Raw genomic sequence first — 23321 nt, forward strand, 5'->3', positions numbered from 1 at the left:
TTCTTGCATGAAGTCTGACAAGACGGGAGTGAAAAGATCACTATGCACGAAACTTGAAGCGTTAGTCAGCCACCTCGGTGTAGGGTATTTTTTTTTTTTTTTTTTTTGTTCAGCAGTTGGATAGGCATCAATTTGATTTGCACATTGAAACTCTCACAGTCTTTGAGTTTTCTTGTCTTATGACTGTCTAGAATTTTGTTTCGATGGGTCCCTGATCCTTCCTTTCAAATGAGCCTTTCGCCAGAGTGCGAGAGTCGAGTCTTCAAGTTCTCCACCAATTCGCCACCCGAATCAAAGGGCGTATGACATTGAACAAGAATTACTTGTTCAGATATTATATTTGACAACATCTCTGCCATCAACACCTAGTCCACCAACATGCCACAAACCATAAGGTCTATACTCGGCAAGTCAGGTCGAATTACCAAACCTCTAAAGACATCACCGCCCTCTCGTAAACGTTCTGACACAACCCCGCGAAGACCGACCCTCAAGTCCAAGCATCAAGACAAAGATCTATTCCATGATAAACTCGACGACATAGGCCTGACAAAGGTTTTGGAGGAAGAACTTACATTACGAGATGTCGTCCAAGCGATGCGATACATCCGTGCTCGGATGTACAGTCCCGTGCCTCAAACAGGTTTCAGCTCAACACGAACTGCAGAGATTCTTAACTACCGCGCGACTACGGCACCTCTCGTTACAGTAGGCCATCTCAATGCTATTCTTAGTTCACCAGGAAAAGTTGAACGGGAACTTGCAGAATTGGCGACAAATGGCATAGTGCGGAGAGTGAGAGTTGAGAGACGTGGTGGAGGAGGTGAAGCCTTGATAGAGATGACGGACTACAATGAGATGCTAGACAAAGCATCACTACATGAGGAGACGAGGAAATCATTCAGGGCATTTCTGAAAGAGAACCCAACTACGCAGATATTATATAAGGGTGCACTGGAAAACACACAGGCCGACGAACTTGTTCGTGCAGGCTTTCTTACAAGCTCAACACCTTCAACACCAGAAAGTACTCTCGATATTCGGCCAGAAAACCGAACGACGCTGACATCGATACACCATGTCTCACGCTTTGCATCAGGCACAGCCTCTGCCGTGGGCGGCCATAATGCCATTCATCTTGCTGGCGGCGGTGGAGGCGCCCCAACACTTACACGCTCATCCTCAACACCATCTGGCCTCCGAATATCAGTCCCAGGTCATGGCCGACATTTGAAGCTGGCGACCGCTACCGTGGACTGGGTGCGAGACGCCCTACGGCGAACGCGTTGGGGGGAAGGGCCAGAGAGCTGGTTAAAGGAGCGCTTCGAAGGTGGTGGACTCTATGGACCGCGGTGGAAGGAGTTCTGGGGAGTTGAATGGTCCTGGGTCTTAGGAGAAGCCGTAGGGCTAGGCGTTGTGGAAGTCTTTGAGACGGGAAGCGTAGGAAGAGGAGTGAGAGCATTGGGAGGTTGACACGAAGCGTCAAATAGTACACGGCATTGTTTTTCGATTTTCAGTTTGTTGGCGCATGAGACTATGGTGTTACTCGTGGAAAGCTTATTCTGAGACTCATTTGTACCTATGCTTCAAGCAAAGATGACAACGAACTTCTGTGATGCATCAAAGGGGGGAGACACACTCTGTTTTAATAGATCTAGACTCAAGTCATAAACATAGGCTTTCCAATCGAATCACCTACCAACAGCAACGAGGCCGACTGAATATGCGCTGCAATATGCGACCCGCAATAGAACATATAAGTCTTCTACAGTTGTTGCTGACGCCTTAATATGAGCAGGGTACTTATACGACCATGCATGAAGCCCGCTCACATTGAGACATCCGATTGGAGTGGAAAGGCTTCCAAGTGTGACTGTTGTGATTGAATTGTGATCCGACTGTGATAGGGAACGCTTGACAGGCATTGAATCTAATACTGACACTCTGCCTAGGCGAGTGCAAGGGTAGGTGTTCGTCAACCAGTGTTCGGGGTTTTGGACTCTTCGACTGTCCATACTTTATGATAGAATACATACTAAGAACGATTTCTGCTTTCGCGATGCGTCAAACAACATAAACTCCTGCCGTCGTTCGAAGCGCAAGTCCGTCGGGTTTTCGGCTATTTTTATATATGTTTTCAAGGAAGGAGGATAAGAAAGCGACGAGTTGGCGATCAAGCCGGCCAGCATATGCATATTTATCTGAACCCCGGAATGTATACACACTTTGCTCTCCGTACCCGAGAGCTCGTTCGTTGGAAGAGAAAGCTTGGTGTCTTCATGTCTTTTCTAGGATTGATTCCAAAGCTTAAAGTCATCAGGCATGAGCTGCCCATTCGTTATCGAGCTTTGAACTGGGGTTGTCATATGGGAATATCGAGACAAGCGAGGGGATTTCACCTGATGTGGCTTAGGCATGAAAGACAAAAGCAAGACAATGTCAGATCAGACCAGGCCAGACTTTTAACGAGAAAGAAAAGGGAAGAGTCTGCATATGCAATGTTGATCTTGAGTGGACACGATCACTAGCGAGTCTGACGCAGTCATCCAGACTGGCATGTTCATGGAGTAGCAAGTTGTAGATGGGCTGGGTCTAGCCAATTCTGTCTCGACAACCATCTGAGGTGGTGGCATTAGGTATCAGCACATTATCATCAATGTTCACTTATTGTTCATTGGTAACAAATCATCATGCATATGCAGTTGATCAAAATCGCAGGAGCTCAGATGTCAGCTTTTAGAGAGCATATTGCGAAGTACTAGGAAATTATCTCCACAGAACAGACCAATGCGATGTTCAACCGGGGATTAAAGTGATAATCCACGTACCATCGAGATTTTATGATAGGCGGAGAAGACCCTCGTAGTACCAGGAGCGAGATGAGCCTTAAGTGAGCGATTCGTTACAACGGGTGCAACGGCCGTCAAAGAACCGTTGATGGTGGAACCCTGAAAGCAAGTGGACGAGGCTGTCACATCGGAAGGATAGGTAAAGCGAGAATACCCCTGCAAGTGTGCATGTTTTTATCCTATGGACAGGCTTGACAACATGTTAGTCGGGCATATGTAGTAAGTCCGTAAGAATCGCATTTTCAGCTGATCGGCAGGACTATCACTATCCACCATTGATGTTCAAGCAACATGCTACCGATGTGACAAGTATGTGCAGCTAGAAATGGGTTGTAATTCTGTGATAAAGTTTAGTCCTATCTATAGGTCTACGACGATTTACCAAAAGCTTGTGGCTCAACCACAACCGCGCTATCAGTTATGGAGCATTGGGGCCCCGGTGAACCGTGAAAGGGGCACAGACAGGGTCCCTTGAAGCCTATTGATGAGCCATGCAAACTGGAAGACCACAGGCCAGGGGTTTATAAATTGCATTTTATGGTATCTGATGTTCAGACCAATAATGGGTGAGCCTGTCGAAATGCCATAGAGTTTGCTCCCACAACATCGGGACAGGGCAAAAGCTGAAGACTGCTGACGGAATGCGCCATCCCAGTGAGAATGTTTCTTTCCAATTTCACACCGCTATTTTGTTTGAGTATGATTTGGAACCCTCCCATCTGGTATCCGAGTTTGGGACTGTTGCGATCTGATGTAGCATCTAGTCTCGTGTTGTTCGATGAGACCTGCGCGCAAGGGGCTGTATTCATGATCAATGCTTTTGAGCTGTTAACCATTGACCAACACCCATAAGTTTCCTTGTCTATAGGATAGGTTATAAGCTGGGCAGTGGGGGCATTCTCGGCAAGGGTCTCATTATTGAGACACTCCGCTCCATGGAATTTGCAAATCTTGAATGAAGGGTCCCGCTGTGGGAGGCGTGTGCAGGTACAGTACTACAGTATGTACTGTACTCCGCTGTACGTGAGGATCATTGGATCTCCTCGTGGACAACCCAAGACTGAACGGATCTCACCAATGCATGCTTTGCATGAGTAATAATAAAACACTACAGGAGACGAGTCGAGAAAGACGACACTCATCACCGTCTGATGTGGGATCTGCCACATCCGAGGATGCCTTTCTTGGTAGGTGTCATTGTCGTTGATACGATCGAATTTCGAGGCAGCTGGTAATAGCGCTCCGCCAACAAGGAGCAAAAAATATTGCAAAGGGTCCAATCCTTACACGGAAAGGGGCGACCGGCTGTTATGACCAACTTGAGGCTAAGCTGCCGCGCTGGGTTGGGAGCAGGTCAATGATGCCCTTGAAGGTTGGCAGGGGAGCAAGTCGAGCTGCAAGGAGTCGACGCTCATTGAGAAGTTGAGACAACGACGCTTGGGCAATCTACTATGTACGCAGTACCTTAGATTAGTACTTAGATATCCATATAGTTACGGATACATATGCAAAGGAGGGAGCATTGCTGTGCGCCGTGTTAAGACAACACCAAGGAAAAGGCTTGGAATTCTAAGTGATGGAGAATTTTCAGCTCAAGAGCAAGGAGCTGGATATGAAACATGAAAGTTTACTGATCAACATCAGTGCTCGTGAGCCAAACACCCTTGGGCAAGATGCCAAGCTAGGTGCAATTGTTGCGTTCATTAGGTACCATTAGTACCTCGCTGCTCTATAAACTCAGTACCTAGTACCTAGCTCCACTACCTACTAACATAGAGTATGATGATGTTCGAAACAAACCTCCATTTCTGGACCAAGTTTTGCTATTCTAACCAGGCACAAGCGGTAGTACCTGCGTTAGCTGTTTGAGGTTGCTCGGGTGCCGGGAGCTAAATCACAGGTGCCGTAGCTTCCTCGCAAGGACCCAATGGAGGGGGAAGTGGGTGATTTCAGAAGCTCCCTTCAGGCTACAGCTCGGTCGGTACATGACTGTCGGCGCGATCGACGACGCAGTTACCCGACGAACTTGTGGGTTGTTCTTTTGTTAATAAGGGCAACTTCCGGGCCGTCCTTTAGTATCTTACTTGGCGCATGCTATTGCATTAGTAGAAGAATCTTATGTGAGGGAAAAGGTTCACATTCGAGTCCATGTATAACAATTGGATGGACCTTCTTTTGACGGGAAGAGGGGAGCCAGGGATATCAGTTCTGAGATTGAACCGTGTTCCCTGGATTTTTACAGTCTTCACAGCAGCATTATGATAGTCAGCCTGCTGGATGGTACAATGATATTTTCTTTTCTGTCTTCCAGTCTAACCACAATGGTCGTAGGTTACAAGACCAGCCGGGGAAGATATCCTCAAGCGTCCAGGCAAGACACTCTGGTTGGCTCGTCCCATAAAGTTGAGCTCATTATCTTGACTGGGGGACTTTTTAGACCGTGCACCCCGGGCCAATCGAGTTTTTAGCATGCAATGTTACTCGACGACGTGACCTGGGCTTGCATATCGTAATTACAGTCCTTGTTCTAGTATTGCAGCGGTATCCTCGAAGCCCTTGCGGTAACAGGATGCATGCTCACATCCAATCTAGATGCATTCAGAGACCTCAGAAGACACCATGTCTGGGATCTCATCCGCGATAAACATTTACTGATTATTCAAACAAACATTGCTAGCCATAGATCCATAGGCTCCAAGGTTTACTGAACACCCCCACGCTAGTGCTGTCGGCGCTTCAGTTGGAACGCATCGGTCCTCAACTTAGTGCACCAGTCCTCTAAGATCCCAAGTGCTTCAGGTGCTTAAGCGGGCCGTTTTCAGCCCAGGCACATTGAGGTACTGTAGGCTTCTCATCATCCACCTTTCTACCGCGTTCATCATTTTCTGGATCGGGCTCTCTTTCACTCTCTTTATTTCCATTCTGTGGGAGTCATATGTCTCTTTTCTTATTGCTCTTGTCTGATAACCTTTTCCCAAGACTCTCTCTTGTCTCTATTCTATACGTCACGCCACTCATACCCTCACTTTCTTCTCTGTGCTTGCGCCGCGGTTGTGGTGGGACTGCATTAGAACCTCCATCCCAGTTGTCTAGCCATTTACCTCCACCCCAAACTCAACTGACCTCGACGGCTTCTTTCCATTCTTTTCTCCCCACATCAACACTGGTCTGGGCAAGGCAAAGACGGCACCTCACGCGGTAATCTCAGCTGTATATGTGTCTGTGTCATGCATACACGATATTACTGAAACCGATCCTCCTTTTGCCCTTGTTCTTCTCAGCTGCGAACATCGACGCCAGACTCCATTTATCACTCGCTTCCGCGCCAATACTGTCTGCTATCTCTCGAATCAAGACTCGGTCCACGATCTCCAGTTCGCAGTCGACTGCCCGCTTTGTCCCGGTCTTGGTCTGTGTCTTTTTTCCGGTCTCGATTGTTGCAACCCAAGAGGTCAGAAGCTGGCATCGTCACCGTGCTCAACCAAGGCTACCCGCCGCGCTAGTCGAGGTACACTAACGTTAGCCTTGCTTGTCCTTGTTCTCTGTGGTTTGCTTTTTATCAAGGGTAAGGGTTCACTTCCTCTCCTGTTGCGTTGCTATTTCGAAGACAGCACCTGGAACACTCTCATATGCCACCCCCCTTTCCATTTCAATCCTCCCCTCAAAGAATTCAACGGTCGAGTTCGTTGCTGGCGGTTTTATTCTACTTTGAAAATTGCTTCTTTCCAATATCGATCCCTTTCTTTCATTGTGCTGGCTAGAGCTAGAATCTCTACACTATTATGCACTATTGCGTCGTCCCTTCTCAGGTCACTGACAATACACAGCCAAGTCGATACCACTTTTGAGAGACATACATCCGATTCCGCGCAGCTTCCCGCGTTCCACCGATCTATTACTCCCTTGATCAACCAAACTAGACCATCCTTACGAAGGATTAGAATCCACACGTTTTGCGACATTCTTCTGATATTACATTCGACGCTCAAACCTTCGAGGGTGACATTAATCGAGCGAAGCCGTCCGACCTTGATTTCCAGTTTACTTTGTTAATGGACCGACCGGCCTTTCAGGACGCCTAAAAAGCCACTGCACCAGGCCTCCGATTTCGAGCCTGCGCGCATTCGAATCCTTGTATTGCTTTTTTTTTTGCACATTCGATTTCAAGTTACAATGACGACAACGTTGCCGCGCCCGTCTCGGCCTTCAGTTGGGCCTCCCAATATGGCACTGCCGGCCCTGCCAGTGAGCAAGACGCGCAAGAGTACAGGAAATATCCCTTCGCCCACAGCCTCGATCAGATCAGCCCCAGGCACCCCCAGATCCGGTCTTCGAACGCCATCGACAATGAGCCTGGCCCCCCCAGGCCCAGCACCGTCAGCCGCACTCCCACAGCCAAGGACTGGCTCAGGTGTTAATGGTCCCGGAAAGACTCTCCGCAAGAGTGTCAGCATCAACTCTTTCCCACAACCACCCAGGGGAGACACACGTTCAAGCAGCGGCGTTCCGTCTAGTCCAAGGGCCGTAGACAAACCCCGATCGACAAGGAAGCCCTCAAAAGCCGCGAAGGAATCCATGTACAGCACGATTAGTTCGAGCACACCAAGCTTCCTTAATGGTAGCGGGGAAGGAAAGTCAATTACGAGTGTACGCATGTCAGACGGCTTGATCAGTGTTGCGTCACCACCTCAAAGTCGTAGTTCTTCAGCACAAGATTCATACTCGACATCAGCTACGACATATGATGACCCCGCGGAAGGATCGGGCCAGAAATCCGATGCCTCAACTGACAAGCGAGCATCCAAACATGATGGCAAGGGGAATGTCGTTGTAAGTGTCAGGGTTCGGCCAGACGCTAACGGAAACAACGGGAGCCCTGAGGGTGAGTGGATGGTCGATGGGCGCAAGTCGCTCATCTCATTCAGAGGGAAGGATGGTGGTGACCATTACTACGGTATGCACTCAAGCAAATGAAGTCCTGCCTAGACTGACATTTTAGACAATGTTTTCACGACACATGACAATAACTCTAGAGTATACGACCATATTGCAAAACGGCTAGTCCGACGGGTTATGGAGGGTTACCATGGTACTGTCTTTGCGTACGGTATGACCGGTACCGGAAAGACATTTTCTATGCAAGGAACCGCTTCATCACCAGGCGTGATTCCCCTTGCTATCACCGATATCTTTTCATACATCCGAGAAACGCCATCACGGGAATTTTTGCTGCGAGTCAGCTACCTGGAGATTTACAATGAAAAAATCCATGATTTATTAAGTATGCCCATTGCGAATGGCGTTGGAGGGGGTGCACAGCAAGAAGAGATTAAGCTCCGTGAAGACAGCAAGCGCGGTGTGTATGCTACCCCGCTGAAGGAGGAGATCGTTCAGAGCCCTACACAGCTGCTGCGAGTCATTGCACGAGGTGACCAAGCTCGAAGAACCGCTAGCACCCAGTTCAACGCTCGGAGTTCACGAAGCCATGCAGTCGTTCAAATCGTCGTGGAGTCTCGGGAGAGAATACCAGGTGTTTCAGTTGCGGGCGGCGGTAAGCGGTCTGGCCTTTTGCCTGGTGGCGTGCGAGTGTCAACACTCAGCTTAATCGACCTTGCTGGCTCCGAGAAGGCTGCTGAATCTAAAGAGCGTAGACAAGAAGGTGCTCATATTAACAAGAGTCTGCTCACCCTGGGCACAGTTATTTCAAAACTTTCAGAGTGGAAGGAAAAAGAAGCAAAGGGTACAGATAAGGAAGGGAAGCATCTTCCATATCGCGATAGCAAACTCACTCGGCTGCTGCAGGGAGCTTTATCTGGGAATTCTCTAGTGAGTATTCTTTGCACGATTCAGATCGGAGCCGGGAATAGCGCGGCCTTGGCCAACAATCACACCCTGGAAACGATCAATACCCTCAAATTTGCCTCGAGAGCCAAGAATAATATCGTCAGCCATGCAAAGAAGGCCGAGGAAGCCCTTGGAGCTGGTGGCGAAGGCGGAGCTCGAGTTCTGCTTGAGCGTTATCGCATGGAAATCTCGGAATTGCGCCAGCAACTTGAGTCGCAGGCAAAAAAGAACAAGGGGGAAGTGGTGGAGGAAGAAAAGATACATAACGAAGAGGAAGAAAAGGCCAGAGAAGCTGAGGCTGCAGAGCGACATGAGGAGCAAATTCTTGAGATGCAACTCGCCCGGACAGCCCTGAAGGAACGAATCGACCATCTGAACCGCCTCATTCTCAGCTCAAAGTCCATCGGTGTCAATTCGAATGGGTCAATAAGCTCTCTCGGTCAATATGCCCGGTTTTCTCAGTTCTCGCAGATATCTTTGCCAGCATCAATTCGCTCGTCAGTTGCTACTTCTGTGGGTGGCAAACCACTGATGGAACGCACATCATCTATGACATCGGCATCTTCGACCATCGGCCGTCGCTCTAGTGGTGGACAGAAGATCGGAGATGAAGTTGCAGATGTTGAAGATGATAGTGCAGGCGAATTTGGTGACGGTACAGCATCCTTGACGGCTCAGAATCGTGCCCTACAAGCCGATCTTGCAGACAAGAATCGATATATTGCGACATTAGAAAAGCGTCTTCTTCAAGCACGTCGCGCGAGCTCTAGTCGGGCATCCGTCGGTTTTGCGGCCCCAAACAAAGCTATTATGGTCGGAGAAGATCACAGCGTATCTGCTGCCTTGAGGGAAAAAGACTCCGAGATAGCAGATCTTCGAGCAAGACTCGACGATAAGGATAGAATGTTGGCCGCTTTGAGAAGTGCAGCACGGTCACGCGACACAGCCGAAGCAACTGTTGAGCCTCGTTCTCCACCTCCTCAACAAGAGGCGCACCTCGACGTATCTAGCGGCGCGAAGCCAGTGGAGGTAGAAAAGAAGCGAACCCGAGGCGTTGACGAGATGAATAATCTTTTGGACGAGATGCTGCAAGATCGGGTTGAGAGAGGCCAGGTGGTACGTGGTAAGCGAGGTAGCGTACGCCTGGCGGGTGGACAGAAGATGGACTCCTTAGCAGAACCCAACTTTGAGCCTTTACGACGAACTCCCACACCAAATCCCCCTGAGGAGCGGAAAGATTTGTCGGCAGAGGCATAGAAGATGATACAAAGTCGAGGAATTCATTTTATCGCCCCCTATCTGGAGTAAACCGGGTCGGAGACTTATTGAGCATACAGGCGTTTAAGGAAATTGGCATTGTTTCTTGCGGGAAAAGGGGGTTTATTTGCGTTATACCCGATTATACTTTCTTTTGTCGCTGAGCGAGAGAAAAGGGAAACGGAAGGATCAAGAAGACATTCCGCCCTTGGCTCATGCAAGCGGCCGCATTTTATGTTTGTTTCAGGGACTTGGTGAGAAACAGCGAACCTTAGAGCCCGTTTGTGTTTTGCGAACAATTTTCTTTGTGCCAGGAAGCGGGCGACAACCTTTTTGACAGGACATTGTTACCTTCGTTTTACTTTATTCTTTGGGGGAAGAGAGCTTAGTTATGTACTTATACCATGATGAGTTGAGAGTGGGGGATTTGACAGCAACATCAGGATGCAGCACTTGGCTGCTGCAGTGAGTTAATGATGGGGAACGAGAAAACATGAGACAGAGATAAGAATGAAGGAATTTTGAGATTCGGGCTTCAATAACGATGAGAGATGTATGTGACATGTAAGTTAATGTGTAAGGTTGTGTGTGATCAGAGCCCTCCAAGATACCAACTTAGTTGTGATATGCTTTAAAGATGCATTGAAACACCGGCTTCCAGAGCCCTGAGGTCACTAGAACAACAAAGCAACCTGATAAGGCACATCGCATTAAATCTTTTATTGCCTAAGGCTTCATAGTGGCATGACTATCAAGTCAGGCAACCTCACACAATCCTCGTGCTGGGACCCGAGATTATTTCTCATACAAACATAAAACACGAGGAGAAAGAAGCTTCCGGTAGCTTGCACGGCATATCGTTTCTATCAACTTCCGTTCCCAATTTGTCATGATCGGTTTACTCAGCCCCATGAAGGATGTGTCTTCGAAACATCGGGGAGCTTCTCTGTTTCTTGTTATATGATTGAAACATGAAGCCCGAGATATTCGATTAGTTCTTGTCTTTGGTGTGGCCCTTTAGATTATCACCAGCAGGAAGTTGAATGGGTCCGAGAATAACTCTTTCTTATTGGCTTTGGCCGTTTGAAGCTCCTTAATCTGAAACAGGTCTGAAATTAGCGAAAACCCGAGAAACCCCGGCATTTTTTGCTTTGCCTCCTCTACCCCTGTCAAAGACAGGCAAGGGGCTGTACCTTGCAGAAGCGCGGACTAGGGTGGGAGGCTCTCGGACCTCGTAAGAGCTGCTTAGCTGGTGACAATGTTTGTCAAGGACCGAAGAATCCGCGAATGAAAAGGCTGAAGGTGCTTTGAGCTAAAGTGTCACGTAGGAAGAGTAGCATAACCGCTTCGGCTGTTAACCACCACATCCCGTTGACAGCTTTTGTCTGGCGATTGATGGGCCGCCAGCAAGCCCATCGCCATTCCATCCCCTCAATGCTTGCGTGAAGCGCCGCCACATAGTTAGCTGTCTCCCAAGCATCTGTAACAGCTCTCAGCTTAAACGGCGCAAGATCTGTCGGCCCATGTGATGATCGTCGGCAACCGGAACACGATATGTTTCCTGTTGATTTTATGATGACATGGCGGGAAGCACTTTTGTGCACAGCATATTGTTCCCCTGCCTGGGTAATCAGTCTGAGGCAAATCATCGTCAAACCCTGGCGTTCCTTCGTTCGCTGTCTTTGAAGAACCCCACGCAGTGTGACACGACTGTCGGACTAAGCTTAGCTTGCGATGCTTCCTCTTTCAACGGTCTGAGGAACGGGATGCTATACAGTTTGATGAGTATGGAGGTGGTAAGATTTGAAGGAACATTTACCAAACCAAACCACACCTTATCCTTCTGCTTACATTTTGACTTCCAAGGAAAGTGTAAAGCTCCCTTCTGTTGGAACATGTACATAGTACTTAGCATAATGTAGGTAAGGTAGCCATGCTTTTGTACATTGCCTACCTTATGCCTCCCTAATCTGATGTTTTATCCGTGCTCAAAGTATCCCGCAGCAGGTGTTGCTTCGGAGTTGCTTCCCATCCAGGGTACTCCCTGTCGTGGGCCGAGCCCCATCCGGTCTTCGTCTTCTTTTCAAGTCCATGATCCGAAGGATTTCATATCCTCAACGTCTGAAATCTAGAACTCTTGTTACCCTTTCTTTGTGCCCCACGGGGATCTTTCTTCTTCTCTTGTTCTTTGCAGTGCAGGTCGATGGCTTGATGTCTATCGCAACTTGAGCTCTTATTCGATTCGTTACACATTCCTTACCTTGCATTCTATTTTTGTCTTATTCTGAACATTTGGCCGCTCGCCCATTCAGGTTTCGATTCTACTACTTATCTTCGGATATATATCACTGCCTTGTGCGTGTAACTGGAAGGACGACTTCAACGGCTGGCTTCCCTATAGGTCTACCAAAGCCAGATGAAGAACTTCCACTGAGACGTCCGTTTGTTTATAGGGATCGAAAACGTCCCGTTTGAGAGCACTTGCGATTACCATTAAAGAAATACGGGTGGTTTTTTTTTTCTTGTGTTACACAAACAGGCAAAGCAAAGCAAACTGTCATAGGCCTTCCTTTCAACCCAATCCGCTCTGTTCGACCTGGTTTGTCGTCCACCGGATCCTTCGTCGTTACATTCGCAGTTCCAGAGTAACAGTTTTGGGTTCTCGACTGGCAACTCTATTATCATATTGCTTGATTCTCCCGCATTACGTTCATTTTCATACAATTCCATGATGTCTGGTCCAACTCAATCAAAGATGCTGGTCGTGCCGCCAGCACTGAACTTGCGCCGAGCTAGCTCTTACAACGCCCAAGATCGTGGGCCTATTTCATCAACTTCGTCCCGTTTCAATTTCAACCACCTATTCTTTTCACCGCCTGCTTCCCCAGCACTTCCAGCTCTGGTACCTCGACCTCCAAAGAGGACCTCAAGCCAGATCTTGGTCGCTCGACCGAGCCGAGTCTTTCGACGACTTTTCCTTCTCGGTATCTTGCTCTCAATCACATACCTTGTGGCATTGGCTTTTCAGAATCCAGATGCCATCCCAGCGGCAGTCTGGCCTTATTTTGGACAAGAGGAGTTTGAGATGGTCGGCCAAGATGCCTTTCCAGACTTCCCCACGCCCATTCTTATCAACGACAACAAGGGTCGCTCGAAGTGGACCGTCTTTATACCACCAAACGGGGACTTCCCCTTAACTATGGACCAATATGCAGAGATGGGCAGCCAGTGTCGAGAGGTTTCGTCCCGGGCAAGAGATATTCATCACAAGGCCCCAATCACCGAAAAGGCCATCATCAACTATGATGCTAGAGATGAATACTATATCGACGTGTATGATGCTGAGAGATCAGGCCTTCTAGCACCCTACAAAGGCATTCGTGCCAAAAATAAGGGCAAATTTGTTGGGGTGGATAAAAAGCACTTGAAGCATAAGCCGGTGTGCGAAAGCACCATGACTTTTGTTTTGGAATCCTCAGATGCTGGCCTTGGGAACACACTCATGATGCTGTGGACCTTTTATGGACTAGCAAAGCAACTCGACCGTGAGTTCTTCATTGTGGATAAACGTTGGGCCTACGGACCCTGGACCGAGATTTTCGAAGCTCCTCCTGTCCCTGACTGTCGTCCTCCTCCTCGACACCACATGGTTCCTTGTCCTTTTCAAGCTCGCCACTTGGTCGTTTCCTCCGCGACAGCTAAGGAGGTGTTCCCGGCGTTGCTGGCCCAAAACCATCGAGTTGCAGGAACCGAAGATGGATTGCGGGATCTCTTCGAACTGGCTCGTATTGGATATGAGGATCTATTTATCTTGAATGATGAGGATCAGGCTTATGTCGATGAGCGTGTGACTGCAATTCAAGCAAAAGCCAACACTGAGGGCAGTCTCATGACGCATATGCCTATCATTGGGCTTCACGTTCGTCATGGTGACCAGCATCCACTCGAATTTCAATATCGCGATACCTATATCCCGGCTGATGTCTACCTTAAACAAGTCGTCCGTTATGTGGACGAATACTACAACATGACAGGAACGGAAGATAACACACAACGCCGACATATCACTCTCCTGGCTTCGGACGACCCCACAGTTCATGAGGAGCCTGAGTTTTCTCATACCATTCTTTCCCAAGATCGAATTCGTTTAGCTTCAAAAGGTGCGATTGCCCGCGCAAGTGGCAATCATCATTCGCTAAATAACTTTGTTGAGAATACGTTTGGTTGGGAGGGCGGTTTCTTTGCTCCCCTTTTCTGGAATCTTGGTGTTGAAAGCAAGAATAATGCGGCTGAAGCACCAGCAGGAGTGAATGTCGATGGCGTGAATGAAGAAGCCAGACATATGGCACCGCCTTCTGAAGAAACGCTCCGACTCCGTAGTCTCGTCGGTCGAGCGTATATGATGGATCTAGCCGTTCTCTCGGAGTCAAGCGATAAGATTGTTTGCACCGTGAGTGCTTCAGGGTGCCGCCTACTGGCCGTGATGATGGGATGGGAGGATAGCATGGAGAATGGGGGCTGGCATAACGTTGATGGAACCTATGGTTGGGCAGGGATCGACTGGTGAGGTAAAGGCAAATTTTCTCTCTTTCATTGAATGATTTCTCTTGTGTGAAAATAAGTCCCGAGGGGCATGAGGACAACTGTAAGACGTACTTGATGTCACAAACATAGGACGGTGTTGGTTGGCGTTGATTCTGGATAGCGAATGAGAACCAATTTTTCCTCTTTTACTCAATGAAAATGTATTACAAAGATGGTGTTCAAACGTGTTTGGGCTCTATCTTTATCCTGGTGTATAAGTATAATGTTTCACATCAGTGAGCAAGCACGCAACGGAGACAACTTGTGAGGTATGAAAGCTTTACTAGCAGTTGGTTGAGCAATAGTACATGTGGTATTTTTGGGGTCCAAATCCAGAATCAAATCATTGCTTGCCCAGATCTTGGGCTACACCTTAACGCCGTCTACCTACCATAAACTCAGCTGCCTTCCCAGCAACTGATATACACCGTGCACCGATTTCTACTCCCTCATCAGTCATCTGTCTCGATACCGATAGACGAGTTCTTGAGTTCAATCTCTGCCCTGAGCTGCTTGATGGTCTGCTCAATACGAGTCCGGAGGAGCTTGTTTGTATTACGGGCCAGTTCTTCTTGCTTGCTGGCAAGCTGGTTCTTCAGGTCGTTGATGAAAGACTTGACACCCTTTTCCTCGTCGCGCTGGGCTCGAGCATCCTCGTCCAGGTCCTCATCGTCGTCGTCGTCATCATCATCCGAAACTTCCTCGGACTCATCCGACTCAATGCTATCTTGGAGTGGCGCGGGGGTATTGGCCTGTGTGGTCGTCATTGGCGTTGGAGCATCCATACCGGTAGCGGGAGTTTCATCGCCCATTTCCCCGAAAGCGGCCTCCAGATCGGCTGCAAGGTCATCGTCGCCATCTCCGAATACATCTTGGCTCTGGAAGTAGTCCATACCCTCATCGTCATCATCCATATCGCCTTCGGCATCCTCATCTCCGCCTTCCTCGTCGTCGTCTTTGCTCTCGTCGACCCATTCCCAGCGCGTAGAGCCGGCTTTAGCATCCTCGGTGAGCAGGCGTTCGACTTCTGCTTCTTTATCCTCAATCTCCTTTCGACTAATGGTCTTGGCGAATCGCCGGTTCACACAATCGTGCATGGGCGGTGTTAGGCCGTGTGGCCATTTGAAGTGTTGGTCGATCATGCTTGGTAGAGGTGTTTGTCTTGCTTCAGCTTCGGTGGAAACTTTCTGGTAAACCAGAAGCATTTGGCAGATGTCTGCAGACTTGAGAAATGATTTGCGATCCCATGTCTTCATCGCTTCTGTAACTGTAGGCAGGTCCACCATAACAGCGGCAAACGGTTGACCTTTGACTGACACGACCGCCCTTCGAGAATCCTCTTCAAAGAATTTGAGTTGAATGTCTGCTCCTCCCTGGCTCCGAGGAATGCCCATCTTGCCATTCTCCATGCACCAGCGCACATAGTCACAGTGCTCTCCTGGTAGCATCCTCAGGACAAATTGTTCCTCTATCGATGGATCCTTCTCCCGATCACTCGCCTCTGAGTCATAACCATCTCCTGGCGGATGTACTGGTGCGCGTCCCTTTGGCTTCACCACGACCGTTGGAGTGAGCCCTGATTTCGTTGGCTTAAGTTTTATTTTTGTTGTTGGATGCGCCGAACCTAGCTCATCATCCAGTTCATCGTGTGCGCGCTTCTTGCTCTCAACGAGTTTCTGTGTGGGCTTAGGTTGTCGGCCAGCTTTCGTCTTCACTGGTGGTTGTTCCGCAGGCGTTGAGGGTTGCGACTTTCCGATCTTGAGCTTCACTTTGCGGCTACCTTCCGTCGGAGTTGGAGTCGGAGCAGCTGGGCCAGCCGGGGCCGAGACTGAAGGTGTCGCATTCGCATCAGCGATGAAAGAGGAAGACCGGCTGACGTTAATCTTTAGACGAGGTTTTGCGGGTGGTTGGCCATCTTTTGGGGTCGGTGTCGACATGTTGCAAATGGAGAGCTTGCAGCGCTTAAGATGTTCACGATGCTCAATTCAAGCGTGGATAAACTAAGTATGGCATTCGTTCCTCGTGACTCTGACGTAGGGGGGAACAAGGGTGAAAAGCTGCACTGATGAAATCGATGCTTGGAAATGATGCGAAATGTCCTTTTATTAAAGTTGAGGTAGGTATGGTGATGAAATTGAAATGGAGGAACCGCGCAGCGCGCATATCATGGACCAGACCCACTTTTATCCGCTGGCCATATATCAAGCATTGTTGGAAATCATGAACAGCCTTCTATCATTTTCTCCTCCTTGACAGTGATTCGCTAAGCTCCAGTCAAAACACACCAATGTTCCATATAATCTGTCCACCCCTGGTTCAAGCTTGCTTCAGAAATTGGAGGGTCTGTGTTTTGTTGACCACAAGAACTTCTGTTGCTGAGTCTATAACATCTTGCCACGATGTATTGCGGCAAGTTTCCTCGAGGCTTGGTAGTTTCTTTGCTTTGCTAGTTCTTGTCTTTGTGTTGGATGCGCGCTCGCGAATCGCCTGAAGCAGTACCTTGGCGAGTACCGGGTCTCGTTGCCCTTGCTTCTTGAGGTAGCTAATGATGAACTGATTCTCTCTCATTTTTGTGGTCTTGTGTTCGCGGTTCCAGCGTTTTGTCGAGTTGATTGCATCGTTGATGCGTGACTCTAGAGTCGACGAGCTCGGAGAGGCTTCATCATAAGTTAGTGCTTGAGAATCTTATGGTCCTGGGCCATAACGACTTACTCTGCTGCTGGTGGGCGCTTGAGATGATATCCGTTTTTGCCTTTCGCATTGCTCGTGTTTCTATTCCAACCAGAGATGGGCTTGTCTGAGGCTCATTGCCCCTGACACCTGCATGCCGCGAAACGTTAATCATTCGACCTGATATCTCATCTATCTTTGTCCTTGCGTCCTCCAGTTGGGTGTTCCACTCCCATTGTGGTATCACTCATGGCTTGCTGTAACCTCTCGATGTCCGCTCGTGTGGCAGGCTCATGATTATGTCCCATGCGAGCCATGTAAGCCTTGACTGTTTGGACCTCAATCATCATCTTCGTCATTCGTTCTTCATTCTGGCGTCTGAATTCTTGGTCATCAGCGGTGCGGAAAACGAGCTGCTGGACTTCTTTTTCAAGTCGACTGGCAAGCGAGAAGACAGTATGGAGGTTGAGTTCAAAATGCATATTCGCGAGCGCCTCTGCTTGTTTTAAGAGCTGGTTGTCTTCACTCTTTGGGCTGTTTGGAGTTGTCTGGATGGACGAATACGCGACATCAGGGAAGGGTTTTGATGCAGTCAACGCTGGAGCAAAGTTGGCCGAGGTTTGACTTGAAGGGGGCGACAGAGGTGCACCAGTTCCCTTAGGAACTGATCGGTGGCGGTTCTGGCTCATGTTGAAAGCAAATTTGGTTTCTTTATTTGAGAAGAGAAGCGAGACAGGTATCGCTGAAGGTTGCTCATCAGAACATGAATGGCCCGGTGGTGATGTAGAAGGGAAAAGAGGGGAGGAGACATGACGCCTCCGTGAGGTTCCAATTATTAGGTTGTTTGGCTTTCCCATCTACCTTCCCTAGGTAGGTATAAAAAGGTGCCAGATACCTATTGGGTGTTTCCTTCTAAGTGAAAGTGCTCCAAATTTGTTATCGAAGAGTGAAGGAAGGAAGGGGCTAGGTTTAGAGTAGGTTTAGAGAAGGGAACAGGAGGCAAGAGAAGCTTCTGAATCACGAACAACACGTACCTACCTATCTTAGAGATTCGCCCTAAGGTACCTATTTCATAAGGAAGCACCTAGGTACCTATACAGCTCGAAGTCTACACCATCTTCCACCTCATCTGATAAGTAATAAGGTTTACTTAGCATCGCATTCTATAATGTTGAGGTGTGCTTCTGGCAAATGGGACTCCGTAGCCCAGCGAAACCATTGCATATATCCGACCTTGACTCGAACAATTTGCAATTTGAGCGTATGCAAATCCTGTACATCGAATAGCTCGTTTCTTGCTATAATAATGTATGCACTCGCGCGTGCAAGACCGACATCTGTGTTACCCAAGGGCCTTCGCACCATGGCCTTCATTACTCCAGGTCACCAATAACTTCAGCATCTTTCCCCTTCAATCTCTCCCTACCAATCCAGTCCATAAATATACCGACATCCTTAGCTATCGCCCCAGAAAGACCTAGCTTCTGTGCCCACATTGGCACCAAGCCTTTCGCATCAGATGCTGTCCCCATCACCCATTCCAAGCTTCCATCACCCAATTCTCTTACCCTCTCAACACTTGTGTAAGCCGCCCGAATTGGGCCATCGTGCTTAGCCACGTTTGTTGCATTGTCACCGGCCCGGATCGCGATTTGAACGACAAGGAACTCCTTGCGTCCACGAACAGCAGCTGTGGCTTGTAGAACAGGAAAGACACGCTTTGACAACGGCCCGGGAAGGTCATGGACAGACTCTTCATGACGCAGTGTCCAGTCAATCCAAGTTTCGCCGTTCAGCTGAATCGCAATGCCTGAGCAATCCCATTCCTGTAGTCGCTTGAAACTCACCACGCTTGGCGTAAAGGTCTTCTCCGCTTCACCATGCTTCTCCTTGAAACATCTCAGAAACTCATCCCAATCTGCCGTGCCCTTCTCTTTCTTTGCTTCGTGAGTACTCCGTCGAAGCGCCCAAAGCTCTGACTGCGCTTTATCAGATGGTATCCCAAGCCCAGGGTTCTTCTGAGCGACAACCCCAAGAGTCTCAGCATCAACAGTACGCTCGAATACATGGACAGAAGCGGCAGATCCGTCGTATGTTTTGACTGTCTTGTGTTTCCAGAGCTCACTTGTGGACCGGAGTTCAGTAGCAGGCTCCACGGAAGGGATCTCGGAAGGGACGGAGTTTAGAAAAGGCAAGGCTTCGAGAATAATTGAGGAGAGAAGAACCTTGAGCTCTTCTGGTTGTGCCCCTGCAGCTGGAAGTTTAGAAGGACGTATGCCCCATAGGCGGACAAGGGGGCCATATGACTCGCTCATGATGTCTGGACGAGGTGCTGGTCCCTGGCTTTGGTTAAGGGTACTGATGTAAGTGGTATTGATAAACAGTTGCTTGCTAATTGAACAGGTCGAATCCTCCTAATTAAAAAGAATTCAAGAGCAGAAACAGAGCTGGTGATAATGCTGGTGAAAGACGTGTTGCCAGTCTTGTCGCAGAATAACAAAGCTTCCTCTCAGACTCAGACTGGTATGAATGCAGCACAGTCGTCATGGATGGCGCTCAGCTTGGTGGGGTCCAAATGCCAACTTCCAACTTGACCTCGCCATAGCGGGAATGCCCCCATGAGATCGGCTCACTTAGCCATCAGATCATTACAGTCAGGGGAAAGCATGCAGAAAATTGTGTTGATTCATAATTTGATCGTTGCTTATTAAAAATGTATAGATTCTATCGCCAGATCTTTGCTGGCATGGCATGACAATTGACTTCTTTTTGGAAAAACCAGCCCAGCCATTACAAAACACTCAACTCCCCAGCATGCCCATTGCATTTGCCGCATATATACAACTTATTTCGTGTTGTCTCATCATTGCTTTCGAGCCAAAATCTACTGCTGGCGTCTCTCCCAGTGAATGTTGGCGGGCTCCAAGGGTCGCGAGAAAAGCGAGGCGTAGTCGGTGTCGATTAGAGTGTTGCCGCCATCCACATTGCGGAACTTGAACTCACGCACAACCTCAGCAACAATTGTCTGAAGCTGGGCGTTGGCAAAGTGCTCGCCAATGCATCGGTGACGACCAGCACCAAAGGGCAGATAAGGAGAGGCGGAACCCTTGCTGACAAGGCCGTAGCCATAGTCGATCTTCTCTTCGTCATCGCCACGGGTAGCCATTCTGGGGAAGTTGGGAGAGTCGACCTCCCATCGGTGAGGATCCCACTCATCGGGGTTGGGGAAGTAGGCCGAGTCAGTAGCGCTGACACCGGGGGCGGCGAGAAGAGTGTGCGAGGTCGGGATGGTGTACTTGGTTCCAGGGACAGGCATGGGAGACTTGACGGCGCGCATGATAGAGTGGATAGGGGCGTGAAGGCGGAGAGTCTCCTTGATAATGGCCTGGTTGAGGGGCAGCTTGGCAAGGTTGTCGTAAGTCAGGGGAGGCAAATCAGCACCGAGTTCTCTGACCTGCTCTTGGTACAGCTCCTCCATGATGTGAGGGTACTGAGCGAGACGGAGCATGATCCAAGAGCTGGTAGAAGAAGAAGAGTGCTGGCCAGCCATGAGGAGAGCAATCATCATGTGGGCGACCTCATGATCAGGGACAGGGGTGCCGTTCTTGTAAGTAGAGTTCATGAGATGCTTCATCATATCGTGCTCGGTGTCATCGTTGTCCTTAGCGCGTCGCTCCTTAATGGTGTCCATATAGATCTTGGCAACAGTGCGCTGGGCGTGGTCACGCTTGCGGTTCCAGGGGAGAGGAGCCCAGTGAAGCATGAAGTTGATGGGAGTGAAACCCATGTCGAGATCGTGGTAGAGAGCGGCCAGAGACTCGTCAAACTTGTTACGAATGACGCTGCCCTGAAGGGCATGCGAAGCAGTGAAGATAGTGATCTCGGCCATTTTCTTGGGAATATCGACAATACCGGACTTGCCCTTGAAATCAGGGCTCTTCTTGAAGTAATCGCGAACCTCGGCGGAGATAATAGGCACGTATGATCGGAAGGCTTCGGTCGTGAGGGCGATTTTCATGAACTAGAGGCATTTCTATCAGCATGTTTGCTACGCAAGGATCTGACTGTCGTTTCTAACCTTCTTCTGCTCCATGAGTTTGGCATTAGGGCAATCGTACACGACATCCTTGCCAAAGACAGGAGTAGTGAGAACAGTGTAAATCTCCTCGGCAGAGACATCCTTGAGCTTTCCGTTGAGGATGAAGTCGTTTCCAGTGGGGCCAACAGCGACAGTGGTTTTCTTTCCAAGGAGGACAAAGGTGAAAACATCACCATGCTAGCGCAAAGTCAGCTTTTCGTCATGCATTGTTTTCTAGCATGAGAGCCCTGGTTTTCTGGCGCCTTGTGCGCCCAAGACTGGCCTCCAATCCTAGATTTTTGGGCTTGTTAAACGTACCTTGGCGCGGTTCTCCTTGAAGAACTTAGGGGGGTCCATTCCGTATGTGATAGTGCTTCCAACGAAAGGGAACCAGTGGAAGACTAGGGGAGGTTCATTGCGGTTCTTGAAGAGTAGCTGGTTGAGCACATTCAGAACGACAGAGAGAATTATGAATGCTCCGAAGCCAATTCCAATCTGCTGGCCCAGGGGGAGCTCCTGATATTGTTGTGCGAGCGGGTGGCTCGCAAGTTCTTGGAGGAGACCCATGGTTGGGTTTTGTAAGGAGGATATTAGGGTTTTCGTTCCGTTTCGAAGGATGAATTACTGCAGAGAAGTAAAGAAGAAGAAAGTATCGTCCTCGGCGCCAGGAAGCACAAGAATTCCCAATGGCGAGTCTGTAGAAAGTAGAGACTGACAGGAAAATAAAAGGGAACGATGGCGAAGGAGATTAACTGATATGTAATTGCGACAGACCCCGACGTCTTTTTTTCGGACCGGGGTGTCTTAGCTGGTAGAAGAGACCCCACAGACCTGCCGAGCAAAAACAGCCAACAGCACGGTACACCGCCTGCGCTCTGTCGAGATTAAGCCCGTAGAACTGCCTCGCCCCCTGTGTGGTTCACAGTCTACAGCACTCCTGCTGCCCTGTAAAACGGAACCCGATGTGGCCCATGGACGGTTCCTGGAAATAATGGGGCATCATGCCGTCCCGTCGCGAAAGGGTGTGATATGATTGGCTCAGGGTTGCGGATTCGTATTCGCATATACTTTGTGGTGACAGATCTTGAGCCCCTCCATCCCTCCTTTTTCGCATTCTTATCTGCCCGCCAATAGAATTATTTATTTGTTTGCACTGATTGCTTACGTAGTACCTACTCTGTATGTACCTTTACGTTCTGTAGATACCCTACCTACAGTAGGTACGCAGGCTTTGCCAAGTATAATGGAACTTTGACCAGAGGTTAGGTAAGTTCAGCCCCCAAACTGTATTTTTATCCTCCTTCGACAATAGAGCTCAAACACAACGGTCAAACACCTTTGTCATGTGAGGTTTCGATGAAGAAAATACTATTTTCTCCCTTGTGTTAATACTCCACCGATCACTTCGCGGCCCTTCCTTCTCTGCCCCTTGTACTGAACAACTGAACTCTTAAAATGGTCCGATGATTTGGCTCACAGAGTTCCTGATTGGCTTCATTGCTATGGTCCGAATAAGAACCCGACTCTTGATCAGCCGTGAACTACCCGGCTATTTAATGTGACGATTCTCGAATCATTTCCAGGGTCCTCGATGAATAAGACCATATTGGTTATTGGTCAATGGCTTTTGACGTGTCCAGGATGAGAAAATACGGATCAAGAGAAGTATCAGTATTCACATGTCGATCTGCTACCTAATGGCTGATGGAATCCTTGTGATAGTAGAATACGATTCAAACTTTGGAAGAGCTCACAAAATTCCGTGGTGTTCTATGGCCTCAATTGGAAGTACAGATGACCATTGATTTGAAAAAGTTGCTCAAATGGCAAGGGCCACTTCTATTACTGTTACGATAGTAAATGTTTGTTCGACAAATTTCGAGGCTACGATACCACCGGAAATGCTACCAAATACTCAGAAGCTACCCCTGAAGTCGCCGCAATTAACAATGAAAACATATCATGTTTGTTCCCAGCCCCGGATCACCCCGATCACAGAAACCACCTCGCCTATAAAGCCCCGCTTAATATGGGCTGAC

At 48.8% G+C, this 23321-nt stretch overlaps 7 protein-coding genes across 9 annotated transcripts; 3 read left to right on the forward strand and 4 right to left on the reverse strand.

The window, feature by feature from the left end:
- Window positions 1-378: 378 nt before the first annotated feature.
- On the forward strand, window positions 379-1473 carry FOXG_00388 (uncharacterized protein; the record flags this gene model as incomplete). The annotated part of the gene is made up of 1 exon (XM_018376704.1): window positions 379-1473. The coding sequence occupies one exon, from the start codon at window positions 379-381 to the stop codon at window positions 1471-1473; it is 1095 nt and encodes a 364-aa protein (XP_018232313.1).
- A 4235-nt stretch (window positions 1474-5708) lies between these two features.
- Window positions 5709-10605, forward strand: FOXG_00389 (centromeric protein E). Of its 3 annotated transcripts, none has more exons than XM_018376706.1 (3): window positions 5709-6414; window positions 6677-7803; window positions 7849-10605. In XM_018376706.1, the coding sequence occupies exons 2-3, from the start codon at window positions 7023-7025 to the stop codon at window positions 9948-9950; spliced, it is 2883 nt and encodes a 960-aa protein (XP_018232315.1). In that variant the 5' UTR covers window positions 5709-6414; window positions 6677-7022; the 3' UTR covers window positions 9951-10605. The 3 variants fall into 3 exon arrangements, with proteins under 3 accessions (XP_018232315.1, XP_018232314.1, XP_018232316.1); XM_018376705.1 differs by having other exon boundaries at window positions 5888-6414; window positions 6461-7803; window positions 7849-10603; XM_018376707.1 differs by lacking the exon at window positions 5709-6414 and having other exon boundaries at window positions 6426-7803.
- A 1441-nt stretch (window positions 10606-12046) lies between these two features.
- On the forward strand, window positions 12047-14783 carry FOXG_00390 (uncharacterized protein). Its single transcript, XM_018376708.1, has one exon. It carries the CDS (start codon window positions 12679-12681, stop codon window positions 14515-14517), a length of 1839 nt encoding a protein of 612 aa, XP_018232317.1. The 5' UTR covers window positions 12047-12678; the 3' UTR covers window positions 14518-14783.
- FOXG_00391 (transcription initiation factor TFIID subunit 7) lies at window positions 14673-16671 on the reverse strand. Its single transcript, XM_018376709.1, has one exon. The coding sequence runs from the start codon at window positions 16469-16471 to the stop codon at window positions 14987-14989; it is 1485 nt and encodes a 494-aa protein (XP_018232318.1). The 5' UTR covers window positions 16472-16671; the 3' UTR covers window positions 14673-14986.
- A 179-nt stretch (window positions 16672-16850) lies between these two features.
- On the reverse strand, window positions 16851-17893 carry FOXG_00392 (uncharacterized protein; the record flags this gene model as incomplete). Its single annotated transcript, XM_018376710.1, has 3 exons — window positions 16851-17191; window positions 17247-17420; window positions 17452-17893. The coding sequence occupies 3 exons, from the start codon at window positions 17891-17893 to the stop codon at window positions 16851-16853; spliced, it is 957 nt and encodes a 318-aa protein (XP_018232319.1).
- Window positions 17894-18577: 684 nt separating this feature from the next.
- On the reverse strand, window positions 18578-19519 carry FOXG_00393 (uncharacterized protein; the record flags this gene model as incomplete). Its single annotated transcript, XM_018376711.1, has 1 exon — window positions 18578-19519. The coding sequence occupies one exon, from the start codon at window positions 19517-19519 to the stop codon at window positions 18578-18580; it is 942 nt and encodes a 313-aa protein (XP_018232320.1).
- Window positions 19520-20088: 569 nt separating this feature from the next.
- FOXG_00394 (eburicol 14-alpha-demethylase) lies at window positions 20089-21849 on the reverse strand (the record flags this gene model as incomplete). The annotated part of the gene is made up of 3 exons (XM_018376712.1): window positions 20089-21225; window positions 21283-21480; window positions 21601-21849. The coding sequence occupies 3 exons, from the start codon at window positions 21847-21849 to the stop codon at window positions 20089-20091; spliced, it is 1584 nt and encodes a 527-aa protein (XP_018232321.1).
- Window positions 21850-23321: the final 1472 nt, after the last annotated feature.

This window comes from Fusarium oxysporum, chromosome 1 (assembly GCF_000149955.1).
Source record: "Fusarium oxysporum f. sp. lycopersici 4287 chromosome 1, whole genome shotgun sequence".
Taxonomy (NCBI): Eukaryota; Fungi; Ascomycota; class Sordariomycetes; order Hypocreales; family Nectriaceae; genus Fusarium; species Fusarium oxysporum.

What these genes read in the sequence shown, in the direction of transcription:
- FOXG_00389 (XM_018376706.1), top strand. Translation starts at nt 7,023, where the DNA reads ATGACGACAACGTTGCCGCGCCCGTCTCGGCCTTCAGTTGGGCCTCCC. An exon ending in TGGTGGTGACCATTACTACG is followed by an intron (nt 7,804 to 7,848) that starts GTATGCACTCAA and finishes CTGACATTTTAG; the next exon opens with ACAATGTTTTCACGACACAT.
- FOXG_00390 (XM_018376708.1), top strand. Translation starts at nt 12,679, where the DNA reads ATGATGTCTGGTCCAACTCAATCAAAGATGCTGGTCGTGCCGCCAGCA.
- FOXG_00391 (XM_018376709.1), bottom strand. Translation starts at nt 16,471, where the DNA reads ATGTCGACACCGACCCCAAAAGATGGCCAACCACCCGCAAAACCTCGT.